The sequence below is a fragment of the Rhinoraja longicauda genome, chromosome 4, assembly GCF_053455715.1.
Source record: "Rhinoraja longicauda isolate Sanriku21f chromosome 4, sRhiLon1.1, whole genome shotgun sequence".
Lineage (NCBI taxonomy): Eukaryota > Metazoa > Chordata > Chondrichthyes > Rajiformes > Arhynchobatidae > Rhinoraja > Rhinoraja longicauda.
Genome location: NC_135956.1, coordinates 83,139,884 through 83,157,335, shown reverse-complemented (window position 1 = coordinate 83,157,335; position 17,452 = coordinate 83,139,884). Strand labels below are relative to the sequence as shown.

The window sequence follows — 17,452 nt, the reverse complement described above, 5'->3', positions numbered from 1 at the left end:
TTCCTTCGAGATCTTTGGTTTCCTCCTACACCTCAAAGACGTACACGTTTGCAGGATAATTGGCTTGGTATAAATGTTAAAACTGTCCCTTGCGTAGGATATTATCAATGTGCTCAGATCGCTGGTCGGTGTGGACTTGGTGGGCTGAAGGGCCTGTTTCCGCACTGTATCTCTAAATTAAACTCAAACAACAGCCTTTCCCTCAATGTCAGCATGATAGTTACTGACCAGGAATCGTAGTGGAGTACATGCCCCAAATCAGCATCAATGGTGCCCAAGCAGAAATGATTGAGAGCTTTATGTTCCTTGGTGTTAATATTTGGGGCTTGTACTCCACTACGATTCCTGGTCAGTAACTATCATGCTGACATTGAGGGAAAGGCTGTTGTTTGAGTTTAATTTAGAGATACAGGGGCGGCACGGTGGCGCAGCGGTAGAGTTGCTGCCTTACAGCGAATGCAGCGCCGGAGACTCAGGTTCGATCCTGACTACGGGTGCTGTACTGTACGGAGTTTGTATGTTCTCCCCGTGACCTGCGTGGGTTTTCTCTGAGATCTTCGGTTTCCTCCCATACTCCAAAGACGTACAGGTATGTAGGTTAATTGGCAGGGCAAATGTAAAAATTGTCCCTAGTGGGTGTAGGATAGTGTTAATGTGCGGGGATCGCTGGGCGGCACGGACCCGGTGGGCTGAAGGGCCTGTTTCTGCGCTGTATCTCTAAATCTAAAAAAATCTTTTAAAATTACCAAAGATTTGTCGTGGCCCAACCTCATTGAAGTGATAACCATGCGGGCACACCAACGCCTCTTCCTGGAGAACTAAGACTGAGGAAGACTCAGGCTCAGTCTGAGACTGAGGAAATTCGGGCATATCTCCAATGACTTTTACAAACCTCTACAGATGCACCATGGAAAGCACACTGACTGGTTGCAGCACAGCTTGGTTTGGGAACAGCTCTGTTCAAGACTGCGAGAAATTGCATAGAGTTGTGAATGTAGCCCAGCCCATCACACAAACCAGACTCCCTTACCATTGATTCCATCTGCACTTCACACTGTCTCAGAAAAGGAGCCAAAATAACCAAAGACTTCCACCATGATCAATCCTTCTTCTCCTGCTCCTGTAGGGCAGAACGTACAGGAGCGTGAACGCAGGTACACCAGACTCAGGAATAGCTTCTTCCCTTCTGCTACCAGGCTACTGAATGGTTCTTCCATAAGTCCGGGTACTGTCCAATTCATCTCTACCCCATTTGTGGACTTCACACTCCATCTGTGAAACTTGCACTATAGGGCTGAGAACTCTATTCTGCACTCTGTATCTTCCCCTTTGCTCAACCTATTGTACTTGAATGGGGATTTATTGTATCAATGTACAATATTATCCAATTTAATTGGATAGCATGCAAAACAAAGCTTTCCACTGTACCTTACTACACGTGACAATAATAAACCTAAACCTAAATTTCCTTGCTCTTCTTCGAAGTATTACACTAAGATTGTTGACATTCGTCAGAGAGAGTCGAGAACCTCAGTGAAATATTTTATCCAAGAACACAACATTGTACTTTCCAAGTGCTATATTACTCAGATGTCTGTAATAAGTCTTACATGAACAGTTTGCATAAGACTTGAGACATCTGATGCTGCAAGAAAGCGTTTATTGGTCAATCTGTGCTGATAAATCCGGTAAAAAGACTGGGTTACACCAGTATGCATTCAGGATATGAACAAACTGCAGGAAATTGGCACCGGTAGTTTATATAACCACTTCTTGATTCACAGCCAGAATCTGTGTAGCCCAGGTATGCTTTATATTATAACCTCTAGTTCATGGGAGTACATCACATGTTGTTATCTGTTAAGGTATAATAATTCATCCCAGTTCATATTTTGACAGAACTTATTCAAAAGGTTACACAGTCCCATGGGAGAGCACTTTGGTGTGACATGAAAATATGTTTGAATGAACTTTTTGTTACTATCACAACACCATCTATGTTGCCAAGCAATAAATCCAGACTGCTGTGCAAAATTAAATAAATTACTAGAATGTGCAAGGCAGCTACGTGTTTCTCCCAGCTAAAAAGTGGTTTCTGCTGATGTTCCTACGATTTCAGTAACTAAGACGACACATGATGTGGGCCTGAGCTTAATGGGGAAGAAAAGACTTCTGATCCATGCTGACTTTAATCTGATCCATGCTGACCCAGAATATAGAAGGGTGCAGTTAACAAAACAACAGTGAACGAGAGAAACGTAATGTCCATCCAGTGAGGTTATGAAAGATGGCAACCAGAGAACAGCAGCGGCTGAAATGGGGACGTTTATGAAAGCTGAAGAAGGGGCTGAACACAATGTCTGGTGTCATTGTAAAAAATGCTGACGATGTGACCTTTGAGGGAACTCACAGTCATAGAGTCATACAGAATGGAAACTGGCCCTTCTGCTCAACTTGTCCATGCCGACCAAGGTGCTCCATTTATGCTGGTCCAAATCTTTCTAAACCTTTCTTATCCACGTAACTGTCCAAATATCTTTTAAGTGTTGTTAGTGCAATCGAGTCATACAGCATGGAAACAGGCCCTTCAGCCCAACTTCCCCACACCGACCAACATGTCCCATCTACACTTGTTCCACCTGCCTGAGTTTGGCCCATATCCGTCTGAACCTATCCTATCCATGTAGCTGTCTAAATGCTTCTTAAACATTGCGAAAGTACCTGCCTCAACCACCTCCTCTGGCAGCTTATTCCATACACCCACCACCCTTTCTGTAAAAAAGTTACCCCTCAGGTTCCTATTAAATCTTTCTGCGTCACCTTAAACCGATGTTCTCTGGTTCTCGTTTCCCCTACTCTCGGCAAAAGACTCTGTAAATTTACCCTATCTATTCCAATCATGATTTTGTAAACCTCTATAAGATCACCTCTCATCCTCCTGCGCTCCATGGAATAAAGTCCTAGAAACATAGAAAATAGGTGAAGGAGTAGGCCATTCGGCCTTTCGAGCCTGCACTGCCATTCAATATGATCATGGCTGATCATCCAACTCAGTATCCTGTACCTGCCTTCTCTCCATACCCCCTGATCCCTTTAGCCACAAGGGCCACATCTAACTCCCTCTTAAATATAGCCAATGAACTGGCCTCAACTACCTTCTGTGGCAAAGAATTCCACAGATTCACCACTCTCTGTGTGAAAAAAAACGTTCTCATCTCGGTCCTAAAAGACTTCCCCCTTATCCTTAAACTGTGACCCCTCGCCTGCTTAACCTCTCACATGTTGAGCGTTTGAAGGCACTGGGCCTGTACTCACTGGAATTTAGACGGATGAGAGGGAACCTCATTGAAACTTACCGAATAGTGAAAGGCCTGGATAGAGTGAATGTGGAGAGGATGTTTCCACCAGTGGTCTGGTTTAGGACCAGAAGCCATAGCCTCAGAATAAAAGGATGTACCTTTAGAAAGGAGATGAGAAGGAATTGTTTTAGTCGGAGGATGGTGAATCTGTGGAATTCATTGATGGCTGTTGGGCCTAGTCAATGGATATTTTTAAGGTGGAGATTGACAGATTCTTGATTAGTAAGGGTGTCAGGGGTTATGAGGTGAAGGCAGGAGAATAGGGTGAGAGTGAAAGATAGATCAGTCATGATTGAACAGCGGAGCAGACTTGATGGTCCGAATGTCCTTATTCTGCTCCTAGAACTTAAGAACTTATGAACTCTCGCTATAGCTCAGACCCTCGAGTCCTGGCAACATCCTCGTAAATCTTCTCTGCACCCTTTCCAGCTTGACAACGTCTTTCCTATAACATGATGACCAAAACTGAACACAATACTCTAAATGAGGCCTCACCAATGTCTTATGTAACTGAAGCATGACCCCCCAACGTCTATACTCAATACTCTGACTAATGAAGGCCAATGTGCCGAAACCCCTTTTGACCACCCTGTGATGCCACTTTCAAGGAAAGTGTATAGTACCTACCTCAAATACCTCCTCTGGCAGCTCGTTCAATATACCACAACCCTCTGAGTGAAAAAGTTGTCGTAGAGTCATATTAAATCTTTCCCCTCTCACATTAAACCTATATCCTCTGGTTCTTGATTCCCCTACTCTGCATAAAAGACTCTGTGCATTCACCCTATCCCCTTCAAGATTTTATACAACTCTATAAGATAATCTCTCAACTTCCTGTGCTCCAAGCAATAAAGCTTGCTCAACCACTCTCTTTTGCTCAGGCCTTCGAGTTCTAGCAACATCCTCATAAATCTTCTCTACACTCTTTCAAGATTAATGATATCCTTCCTATGGAAGGGTGACCAGAGCTGAACACAAGACTCCAAATGTGGCCTCACCTACGTGTGATACAACTGTAACATAACATCCCAACTTATATACTCAATACCCTGTCTGATGAAGGCCAGTGTACCGAAAGACTTCTTGTCCACCCTATTTACCTGTGATGCCTCTTTCAGGGAACTATGTATCTGTACTCCTAGATCGCTCTGCTCCACAACACTCCCCAGGGCCGTACCATTCACTATGAATGTCCTGCCCTTGTTTGACTTCCCAAAATGCACCACCTCGCACTTATCTGCGTTAAATCCATTAACCATTCCTCAGCCCACTTACCCAGATGATTAAAATCCTGCTGCAATTTTTACTGGTGCCATTGTTACTGATATTGATCACTACCCTGATAAAGTCGATGAGAGAAAGGTAGCCAAGAAATCTAAGCGTAACGCCTTTGTGAAAGTGTAGAAGTACAATTGTTAAATGCCAAACCGGTATGTATTGATTGAATTGATGGAAAATTGCAGCATAAAAACAAGCCCTTCGGCCCACCAAATCCACCATTGATTGATACATGTTCCCACTAGTTCTGGGTTACCCCACTTCCACATCAACTCCCTACACACCAGGGGCAATTTACAGAAGCCAATAAATCTACAAACCTGCACATCTTTGGGATGCGGGAGAAAACTGGAGCACCCGGAGGAGTCCCACACGGTAACAGAGACACATGTGAACTCTACACACTCAGCCATTGAAGTCCGGATCTCTGACCCAGTTCTCTGCGTGCTGTTAGACAATGGATCTATCAGCTGCATCAATGTGCTGCCACTCTTCTGTTAGTTTTCCACTGGATAAGTCCATTATGCACAAGTATAATTTTAGGGATCCTGATTTGAAACAGAAAGTCAGGCCTGAAGCCAAAGTAAAATATGCAGAATAGTTGAAGCATGGAAGAACAAATGGTTCCAGGTTCCAACTTTAATTGAAGATTAGTGCATCAATATGAATACATTTACATTTAATAAAAAGACTTTTTGTGATTCAAGCGATCCCTTGTTCCCCTTACTGTTAGTTCCAATTACTTGAATGTGCTGGGAATCTGATATGGATGAGCCATATCATCGTATGGATGAGGATATGTATCGTACTGGGTGGAGTATATAAATAAGGCGATTAAATTACTGGTATTCTGGCAACAGCACTCCTCAACCTGACTGTCAGTCATTTGGCAGAAGACCTCACCACCAAATCTTTCAAACCAGCACCAAGACCTGGCCTGTTGAAAAATACCTCCCTGTCAGATCTTTCATCTGTGATCAGCATTTTGGTAATACATTGGAATTGGAAACGAGATGCTTATCCTTCTCCTTCCAGAAGAGTCTTTTCCCAGAAGGACTGGGAATTCAACCCTGACAGCATAATGCAGGGCTCTGTTCACAGCGTACAGAACGGGTGCCGTCTTTACGGAGTTTGTATGTTCTCCCCGTGACCTGCGTGGGTTTTCTCCGAGACCTTCGGTTTCCTCCCACACTCCAAAGACGTACAGGTTTACATTGGCTGGGCAAATGTTTTTAAAAAAATGTCCCTAGTGGGTGTAGGATAGTGTTAGTGTGCGGGGATCGCCGGGCGGCGTGGACCCGGTGGGCCGAAGAGCCTGTTTTCGCGCTGTATCTCTAAATCTAAAAAATTGAAAACTCTATGTTGAGTCAATATCTACTGAGACAATACATTGAGACAATATCAGTTGTTTCTAGGAAACCATCAGCATGGTTAAAGTCACTCTCTGGTGTGCCTGAAACTCCCCGGTATTGCAGAGCAATGTATTGTCTGTGAGCTAATGCTGTAAATTGGCATGGTGAAAGGACCAGGGTTGTGCACTGACAGATGTGCTGAAGCTGCGTGCAGCCACTGCATTAGCACTGTGGGGAATGGCCACAGTTTAGGATCCAATGGATGGGATAAAAATTAACTTAAATCTGTGTTAGTCCCACGAATTCCTGAACTTCTAGACACCAGTTTTTCTCTGTTTTTTGCATTTCCTTATGATCCATTAAACATCATTCACCCTAAAGAACATTTCCACTTGTTCCATCTACAAGGCAAATAGCTGAGAGCACTCATCAACATATTTGTCACATCAAGAACACTGGCCTGAGCCAAACCCCCTGTCCATTCAATGATCTTAGCAGTGAACTGCGACTCCTATGTGTTTCTGAGAACTGGACTCTTATTCAGGCTGCTCAAGGTGCTGGAAAAATACCACCCAATGCGGTTTCTGCAAAATCTTCCAAATTCATTGCAAAGATAAACAAACCAATATCAGTGTTCTGACTGGCATTCCCATTGCCAACAAGGCATTGCTGGGCTTGTTAGTCGCAGCATATCCAACAGCAGACTCCCAAAACAGACTCTATTCTGAGCTCTGTGATGAGAAGAGATCACTAGGTGGATAGAAAACAGATTCAGGGATGTGCTTAAAGCTTCCTTGTAGAAATGTAGTATCTATCATCAGTGACTCCTGAGAAGTTCAGACCTATGACACAGAGTGGTGAAGGATTATTGAGATGCTTGAGGCCAGGCATCAGTACACAGAATGCCTGCCTAAGTAACGGAAGAAGCAAAACACATTACAAGCAACAGACTCATCTGTCCAATTATCCTCATTCTGCCTCAACGGTGGAACAGCCTGTGATTCTCACATTTGCCTCATTAGCCGCCTCTGAACCTACAAAACCAGAGGAAACAAGTCATCTTTGAACTGTGGAATTGCCTGAGTAGAGCAGAATTGTCAAAGAGTTTTTTTTCCGGAAACCAGCATTTACTTAGATTTAATTTTATCACATGATTATGGCAAATTATGTTGTTGGTGTTGTTGTTGTGTCTAATGTGCTTGTAAGGCTGCAGTAAGACTTTCATTGTTCCAGTTCATATCCGGAGCATATGACAAGCAAATACTTCCTGGCTTGAATCTCGGAGGTTACAGATAAGCACGGAATGAATCAAGTTATTGGGAACAATTTTCACCCTGATTGTCTGGATGGTCATGTAAAGGAGCTGAGCGCTGAACTACACTGGAATTTGCCTGAAGTTCATCCCACTGAATTATTGCATAGGTGAAGGTTAAAATGTTTCCAGATTGTTGCCACTGTTAAAAAGGGAGTGTGTTGGGTTTAGAATCACTGAGGAAGTGTGAATAAGGATCATCTTCTGCAGCAACATACAAGAAATATTAGAATATTAAAACATTTGTAACTTATTCTCTCTCATGCATACCAATACTTTTCAGGAAAGCTTTGACACAAGAATGTTATAAGCCATGCATTGTTAACAAAATTGCATAGATCATAAAATCATAAGTGATTGGAGTAGAATTAGGCCATTCGGCCCATCAAGTCTATTCCACCATTCAATCGTGGCTGATCTATCTCTCCCTCCTAACCCTATTTTCCTGCCTTCTACCCGTAACCTCTGACACCTCTGGCATAATTTTCTCCAGTCGTAACGCACAGAAAATTACAAGGTTAAATCAGAGGTGGAGGGTCAGATGACTTAATATGTATTAAAGAGAGTCAGTTTGAAATTAGTGGCTTGGATGTACGTTTTCTATTGTTGGAAATACCTTTGGAAATAACTTTATAAAATCCGATTTTGGCTTTAACTGAGACCACAATCCAAAAAAGTGGTGGCATGATTGAATTTACCTTGATGCTTAAATATTGAACTTTGATACAATAGCATTGGCATTCCTGACTAAGAAACGTAATAAGAGTTTGGCTGATGATCCAGCAACTGTTGCTGAAAGCAATAGTTTCTACTGTAGATAACGTATGTCTGATATAAATGAAGAAAGGTAATGCAGCAAACCATATTCCTCCTCATCTAATGTCAAACTCAGTTTTCAATTATAATTGTGCTTTATTTTTATTTGGTTTATTTTACTATATGAGCACAAAAAAAATGACTGATGCACGGAACTACCAATTGTTTATTCTTAATCAAATCTTCCCAGAAATTCAGATCCAAGCTTACATATTTTTGATAAGGTTGAGAACTATCTAATAAAAAAGAACAAGATATCCCTTCACATCTTGGAAAAAAAACAGTATATTGACTGAGAAAAAAAAATATTGAGTCACTTCTTCAGCTTGCCTGCTTTATGTCAGTTGATGGCAGTCACACCTCTCAGTCAAGCAATTTGATTGGGATCACTGATCTTGATTGAAAAGGAAACTACAGGGAAATGGTTTGATTATTTAAATTTCAGATTGGAGGATACAAGGCTCCAGAAACGCAAGCCTTCTACTTAAAAATTGCAGTCATAATTCAGAAGGGAGCAAGTAATTCAATACCAAAATTTATAGATGATACCAATCTTGCAGTGCTTATTCCAACCTGACAATGCTGAGAAAAAACTTTGCATTAGAAACAAGCAGACCAAGCAGTTAAGTGGTGGATGACATGCTGTCTTATCTCATTTTTCCAAAGATATCAAAAATGAGGCCAAATGTATCCACGTTGGTCCTCAATGGAGAAATCCTTTTAACTCCATTCACATCTCCCTGTACACCTGCAACGTATTCTCTCTCACTCCTATTCATCATTTCCCCTTTGGTCTATCTGATCATTAAACCACACTAACGGGTCATTTATAGTTGCGATTTATCTTACCATTCTGTCAAGGGAATAAGGGAAGTAACGAGAACATCCAGAAGAAGCCTATTCCGTCATGGCGAAAATGTGCAAGCTCTGCAGAGATGGCGGCCAAGGTTGGGATCAAACCTGGGTCCTTAGATCTGTAATGCATTAATCTTGGGCTGAGTTAGCTAAATGAAGGATAGACTGAAATATTCACCTTAAAAAATAAAAACTGACTGGAAAATAACAAAATATAATTGAGCTAAGTATTAAAATCAGCATCATAGGTCTGCAATTAAAATGAACTCAAATGTAGTGATGTCAAGAGGAATGAAAAGGTGAAATAAAGTATACGGAATAGGATGAGACTTGCCCAATTGTAAACACCAGCAATGATGAGTTAGGCTGAATAGCTTGCGTCTGTAATGTATATCTTATGTAATTCTGTATAACTTCGTAATCGGAGGAGGTTTTGAAAGGTCAGGAAGTGAAATGGCATACTCAACCTCTGTGCTAATTCTCAAAGGACATTGATAATATGGCAGTTCTGCTTCTTTCCCATGTTGACCCACATGATTTTGATGTGGAACACAGTGTAGTAATGAACAAGAACAGGTGGCTAGGGTTTCACTTGTTGAATGGGGGCATATCCTGCTACTTACAAGTTTAGTTTAGAGATACCGCGTGGAAACAGGCCCTTCGGCCCACCGAGTCCACGCTGACCAGTAAATCCCCGTACTCCAACCCTATCCTACACACTAGGGACAATTTACAAAATATCCTAAAGCCAATTAACCTACAAACCTGTAGATCTTTGGAGTGTGGGAGGAAACTGGAGCACCCGGGGAACACCCACACGGTTACGTGGACAACGTACAAACTCCGTACAGGCAACACCCTTAGTCAGGATGGAACTCGGGTTTCTGGTGCTTTAAGGCCGCAACTCTATCCCTGTGCCGCCCGACAAGAAGTAAAGGAATTCTGCCATTAAACAGTTAAAGCATGTTTGTTCTCCAGGCCCTGCAGTTGGATACTATAGAAAAATTGCTTTGCTTTGGGAAGAGCTATGAATGCAGCTTAAATGACCAGAAAGAAACCACTCCTTTTCATGCGATGGATGGATATTCACTTTTCTTGTGGCAAATGGATGATAAAGGATGAAATATCATTGGGCCAAGGACAATTCCCTGAGGAGTTCCTGCAGTTGTTGGCAAGAATGTAATGATTCAGGCCACCTCCACAGTCTTTTAGCATTCTGAATGCCTACTCCTGCACCTATTGTTTATTGTCTATTGAATTTCTTCTGAAATAACTTCCTTCCAATTAGCCAATTTCCATCTTTTGCTTAGCTCTTTTAATAACAAAGTTTAGACTTGGTCATGCATGTCGTGTCATGGACAATGAATGCCAAACTAAAAAGTAATGAATTAATTCAATTAAAATGACACAGATATTTGCTCAGATCTTATTTCAACATTTCCCACATCATTAGTCAACCCACTCCTAATTCTTCCACAAGTTAGTAGCAGGAACCACAAGAAATGAGAGACCACACTCACATTTATTAATTTTCCATGTCAGAGAGTTCAATTGGCAGCAATTATGTCAATTAAAGAGTATTAACTTTTGTTAAGGGAAGACTTAACTTACTGCAGTGATCTTCATTTAATTGAATATCTCTATTTGTCATTCAAAACAAGTTTGAACGAAATTTAGTTACCATGCAGTCACACCAAAAAAGCAACAGAAACACACAACTACATAATTCAACACAAACATCCATCACAGTGACTCTTCTCCAGGCACCTCCACACTGTGATGGAAGGTAAAAGAGAAAGTCTTATCTCCCTCTTGCTTCTTCACCCGTGGTCGGGCAGTCAAAACTCAAAACTGCAGCGTCGAGGCGATCGAGGCTCCCGACTCTAAAGCCCCCGCCGGGCGATGGAAGATCTCACGGCCGATTCCAAGCCAAAGAATAATTACTCTCAAATTTTCATTATTATGAAGACGTCAGACTTTTTGGCTAAAAACATTTGAACCATGTTTCTTAAACTTAAATGTTGATAATGGGAATCCTCTTCCAAGGAGAGATAGCTGAATGGATAGAAAATTGACTTCATGAAAGGAAGCAGAATGTGATAGTGGAATGTTGCGTCTCGGACTGGAGGCCTGTAACCAGTGGTATCTCCTCATGGTTCGGTGCTGGGCCCGTCACTGTTTGTCATCTGTATCAATGATTTGGATGAGAACATACACGGCAAGATTAGCAAGTTTGCAGATGATACAAAAGTGGGTGGTTTTGCAGATAGTGAAGATGGTTGTGAAAAATTGCAGCAGGATCTTGATCGATTGGCCAGGTGGGCTGAGGAATGGTTGATGGAATTTAATACAGAGAAATGTGAGGTGTCGCATTTTGGAAAGTCTAACACGGGGCGGGACCTACACAGTGAATGGTAGGCCTCTGGGGAATCTTGTAGAGCAGAGGGATATAGGACTCCAGGAGCATGGTTCCTCCTCAAGGTATGTCTACTTTGAAGAAGTTCTCCTTCTCTCTTCGACGAGAGTTTAGCAACATGCTCTCTCACTGCTCCCCCTCTGTGATTCCTCCTGCCTTCCAACTCTAACTTCAGATAGTTCCTCTGTCCCTCTCTTTCCCCTCCCCCTTCCCAGTTCTCCCACTGTCTTCCTGTCTCCAACTGCATCCTATCTTTGTCCCGCCCCCTCCCCTGACATCAGTCTGAAGAAGGGTCTCGATCCGAAACGTCACCAATTCCTTCTCTCCTGAGATGCTGTCTGACCCGCTGAGTTACTCCAGCATGTTGTGTCTACCCATGGTTCCTTGAAGGTGGAGTCGCAGGTAGACAATAGACAATAGGTGCAGGAGTAGGCCATTCGGCCCTTCGTGCCAGCACCACCATTCAATGTGATCATGGCTCATCATCCACAATCAGTACCCCGTTCCTGCCCTCTCCCCATACCCCCTGACTCCACTATCCTTATGAGCTCCATCTAACTCTCTCTTGAAAGCATCCAGAGAATTGGCCTCCGGTACCTTCTGAGGCAGAGAATTCCACAGATTTACAACTCTCTGAGTGAAAACGTTTTTCCTCATCTCTGTTCTAAATGGCCTACCCCTTATTCTTAAACTGTGGCCCCTGGTTCTGGACTCCCCAACATTGGGAACATATTTCCTGCTTCTAGCATGTCCAATCCCTTAGTAATCTTATATGTTTCAATAAGATCCCCTCTCATCCTACTAAATTCCAGTGTATACAAGCCCAGTCGCTCCAGTCTTTCAACATACGACAGTCCCGCCATTCCAGGAATTAACCTAGTGAACCTACACTGCACTCCCTCAATAGCAAGAATGTCCTTCCTCAAATTTGGAGACCAAAACTGCACACAGTACTCCATGTGTGGTCTGACTAGGGCCCTGTCCAACTGCAGAAGGACTTCTTTGCTTCTATACTCAACTCCTCTTGTCATAAAGGCCTACATGCCTTTAGCTTTCTTCACTGCTTGCAGATAGTATGGTCAAAAAAGGTGTTTGGCACATTGGCCTTCATCTGTCAGAGTGTTGAGTATAGAAGTGGGGAAGTCATGTTGCATTTGTATAAGACGTTGGTGAGGCCGCATTTAGAATATTGTGTTCAGTTTTGGGCACCATATTATAGGAAAGATGTTGTCAAGCTGGAAACAGTACAGAGAAGAATTACACGGATGCTGCCAGGGCCAGACGGTCTGAGTTATAGGGAGATGTTGAGGAGGCTGGGAATCTATTCCTTGGAGCATAGGAGGGTGAGGGGAGTTCTTATTGAGGTGTATAAAATCATGAGAGGAATAGATTGGGTAGATGCACAGAGTCTCTTGCCCATAGTAGATGAATCGAGGACCAGAGGACATAGGTTTAAGGTGAAGGGGAAAATATTTAATAGGAGCCTGAGGGGTAACTTTTTTTTACACAAAGGTTGGTGGGTGTATGGAACAAGCTGCCAGAGAAGGTAGTTGAGGCAGGGACTGTCCCAACATTTAAGAAACAGTTAGACAGGCACATGGATAGGACAGCTTTGGAAGGATATGGACCATATGCGGGCAGGTGGGGCTAGTGTAGCTGGGACATGTTGGCCGGTGTGGGCAAATTGGGCCGAAGGGCCTGTTTCCACACTGTATCACTCTATGACTTTATGACTCTATGACTGTTTATTGCAACATTTTACTAACTATTCTTTGACTGGATTTGATAATGTTCTTGCAAAGTAATGGTTTTGTATGGCACAGCCCAGACAATGTTCACTTTTTTTCTTTGTTTAATAAACCACAATGGAAATTATTTAATTCACAGATGTAGCTCAAAATATTTTTTTCTTCTGTTGCCCAAAGATGAATGATTAGACATGTTAAACATTATCCTTAAGAGCTCTATCTAGCTCTCTCTTGAATGTATTCAGAGAATTGGCCTCCACTACCCTCTGAGGCAGAGAATTCCACAGATTCACAACTCTGACTGAAAAAGTTTTTCCTCATCTCTGTTCTAAATGGCTTACCCCTTATTCTTAAACTGTGGCTCCTGGTTCTGGACTCCCCCAACATTGGGGACATGTTTCCTGCCTCTAACGTGTCCAACCCCTTAATAATCTTATACGTTTCGATAAGATCCCCTTTCATCCTTCTAAATTCCAGTGTATACAAGCCTAGTCGCTCCAGTCTTTCAACATATGACAGTCCCGCCATTCCGGGAATTAACCTAGTAAACCTATGCTGCACGCCCTCAATAGCAAGAATATCCTTCCTCAAATTTGGAGATCAAAACCAGGAGCCATGTCATAACCATCAGGAATTTTCTATGTAGGAAGGAACTGCAGATGCTGGATTAAACCAAAGAAAGACACAAAATGCTGTAATAACAGTGGGACAGGCAACATCTCTGGAGAGAAGGAATGGGTGACATTTTGGGTTGTGACCCTTTTTCAGACAATTTTCTATTGTACACGGTGATCCTTATCTATGTAAGTGTATTCTGTGATGTTAGAGAGATTTTGGTTATCTATTTAATAATTACTCCTGTACAAAAGGAGGAAATGACACGCATTAATAACAGTGCAGGAAAATAACTACAGATGCTGGTACAAATCGAAGGTATCACAAAATGCTGGAGTAATGCTGGATAACCCTTCGAGACTGAAGAAGGGACTGAAGAAGGGTCTCGACCCAAAACGTCACCCATTCCTTCTCTCCAGAGGTACTGCCTGACCTGCTGAGTTACTCCAGCATTTTGTGATACCTGCATTAATAACAGTGTTTTGATCATCTTGAGATATTCTAAAACACCTCACGACTAATGAAATACCTTTGAAGTGTAATTATAAAATAGGAAACACTGCAACCAATTTGCCCAAAGAATATTATCATAAACAATTATTTGATAATGACCAAATAATCTGTTTCTTTGTTAAAAAAGAGAGATAAACATAAAACAAGAAAGCTAGGATAATTATTCTGCTTTCCTTTAAGGCAGTACAATGGAATCTTTTGAGCAATTCTTTCCAATGGACCATTTGTCTGTCCTTGTTATTTTTGCCTCCATTCTCAGAAGATTGTGACCTTCAGTGTTTGAGCTAAACATAATCTTGAGGATACTGACAAATCTGCATCATACACCCATCAGCTCTTTTTTAGGTTATACATTTTCTATTGAACCTCAGCATTCAGGTGCCCATTGAATGTTCCTTCTCTTGTGGCATGGTAGAAATTCCAATCCAAGGACACATTGTGTTTGCAGTTAACGAGGTCCTGGATCACCTCGACATAGTTTATGAAATCACTCCTTAGGTTCTCATGAGAGAAAACGTCAACCCGTTCCTTCTCTCCAGAGATGCTGCCTGTCCCGCTGAGATACTCCAGCATTTTGTGTCTATCTTCCGTTTAAATCAGCATCTGCAGTTCTTTCCAACGCATGACCTGAGAAGAGCTTTCTTTGCAGAATCCGTGCGACCTTCAACAATGATTTATTTGCCGTTGTTGGAGCCAGTCATCCCTTGCAGTCCCTTGCTCAGCCTTACATGATCTAGCCAGAGGCAGCGTACAGATGGGGGGGAGGGGGACTTCTCAGTTTGTCCTTTTGATAAAGCAGCCTGTTGGTTATGGCAGGATGATCTACAAACATTTTATTAGCAGAAATCAGTTGCCATTATCTTTCCTTGTTCCCACATGGCCTGAAACATTACCTGTCCATGTTCTCCAGGGACACTGCCTGACCCACTGAGTTACTCCTGCACTTTGTGTCTTTTTTTGTGAACCAGCACCTGCAGTTCCATGCTCATACATATTATCCAACCCTGGCACCCAAGGTATTTAAATGGACTGGTTTATCTCTCTTTGAAGACACAAGAAACGGAAGAAGATGTTTTAAAACAAAAACACAAGATGCATGCCAGGATTTTTTCAAGGTTTGGAGTCAAAGATAAATTTCAGATGGATGTCAGAAGTTCATCACTGAATTAGAAAAAATGAAAATGAACTTCGGGGCAAACTAGTGGCGGCAAGAACCCGAGCGCATTTATTGAACCGTTATGAAAGAAGTGTAGAATCATTGTGGAAAAATTACCTCAAATAAATTGGATGATCTGCCTCGTTGGTATCTATCTTGTGATCTTAATTTAGAAAAAAACGCAGTTGATTGAATAATCAATCATATTAATGCCAATCAACGAAGTGAACAGTGGCTGCCTTTTGGTTTAAATGCGTGACCTACTTTTTCCCCCATGATGAGCATGAACGTACAAAATAATTGAGACTGGGTTGATGGAGAGCGGTTGCATCCGAAGATAGACACAAAATGCTGGAGTAGCCCAGCGGGACAGGCAACATCTTGACTTTGGAGATGGAGAGAAGGGACAGGTGGAACGTATCGGGCTGGAGACCCTTCTTCAGACACCCTTCTGCTGACTCCTGTCCCACCCAACCCAGGCTCAGAAGCTGTAAGTCACCACCAACCCACAGACAGACAGACAAACAAACAAACAACCTCCACCTTGACCAGCAGCTCAGCAACAAGTAGCGGGCGCGCGGGGAGGGAGGGGCGCGCGCTGACTCCGACGCGCTCCCGACACGTAGCCAGCACGTGCCGCTGCCACAGAGGGGTTTTTTTTTCCCCCCATCTCGGCGGGTGACGTAGACAAGCAGCGCGGGCCGTTGCAAAAGGCGGTTGATGTGGGCGGGGCGTGGCTGGCGGCGGGAGGAGGAGGAGGAGGAGGAGGGGGATCGGGCTGAGGCCGAGTGTGGGCGGGCAGACGGGTGAACGTCGCTGTCAGCGGAGGGAAGGAGAGGCGGAGCGCACAGCACAGGCAGAACAAGCAAGCAAGCAAGCCTCCAGCTTTTGTTTTTCCTCTCCCCCCCCACACCCTTTCCCTCCGCTGTCAGTGTTGGTGAAGAAACAAGCGAGGGATGGATTCCTCCAACGAAGGTTAGTAGAGATGCTGCGCGGCGATCGTGGGGTTTGGAGACGGAGACGGCGACGACGCCGCCTGAGTTAAGTTGTCGTCAAGGGGCGATTCCGAGGCAGAACCGCTTGCCGCTGCTCCGGTGCCATCTGCGCCAACGATGCCCCACCGTGCACACGCAGCTCCTGTTTATTTTCATCCGCTTCACGATTTTCATTTGATTGCGTAAACCAAAATAATCCAGTGATGCTGCCATGTTTTGTCCACCGCTTGAAGCGGCACCAGATGCACCTTTAAGAAGGTGTGTTGGGCGCTCATGCGAACAGCTGGTTCATCTATTTGCTTTTTCTTTCAAGTTGGAGCTGACGGAAATTTATTTGCAAGAATAATATTGCAAGTTATGTATTTTCACAATTTTCGTACGGTCCTAAATAATAGTTGCAACAGTTGTCATGTTTTAGTTCGAAGAATGTTATTAAACTTACATGTAGCACATTCTGTATTTGATAAATGGCACAATCTACAAATGAGCTACTTCTGCATACTTGAAGTTTCTTGCAGAAAAGCACATTACACGTGCAAGTAGTTACCCTAGCTTTACAAGACACCAGTGTTTTGTTTAAAATTGTTTACACGGTAATCATTTCAAATAATTGCTTCAGTCTTTGAGTCACTTCCACATGACTCCATACCTCTTGTGCAGTGAATTATTAAGGACTTAACTAACGATCCTTATTGAGCTTTTATGTATATGATGCATGTTTTTGGTAAACACCATTTACATATATTCTCTCACCAAAACTTTTAATCGGGGAATTTACCACTTAGAATAGTTTTTATGATTCATTAGCCATAAAAATGTAGGTAGATCTTATTTGTTCTTCACCTGAAGATTGACTACAGTAAACTGCATTTTTGTCTTATTAATATTTGTATATTTTCAATGCATGACTCCTCCCTCCCAAGGCCACAACTGACCCACATAATGTATATTTTTGGCCTCCCTCCTGGACTGCTGTGGGCTGGGTAAATCGGAGGTTCTGTTGATGGATTTGGCTTCTTTCTATATATCCTTGCTGA

General features: G+C 42.8%; 1 protein-coding gene across 6 annotated transcripts in view; it reads left to right on the top strand.

The window, feature by feature from the left end:
- The first annotated feature begins 15,798 nt into the window (after nucleotides 1-15,798).
- tpd52 (tumor protein D52) overlaps nucleotides 15,799-17,452 on the top strand; it is a 149,450-nt gene continuing 147,796 nt past the window's right edge. For 5 of the 6 annotated variants that reach the window (XM_078398205.1, XM_078398204.1, XM_078398202.1 and 2 more), the window contains exon 1: nucleotides 16,202-16,395. Coding sequence is in view for 2 of the 6 variants with exons in the window: in XM_078398204.1 (XP_078254330.1) it covers nucleotides 16,377-16,395 (19 nt within the window). In the remaining 4 variants the exon portion in view is untranslated. Of the gene's footprint in view, nucleotides 15,911-16,201; nucleotides 16,396-17,452 lie in introns of those variants that run through there. The other variant, XM_078398200.1, reaches the window with a different exon arrangement.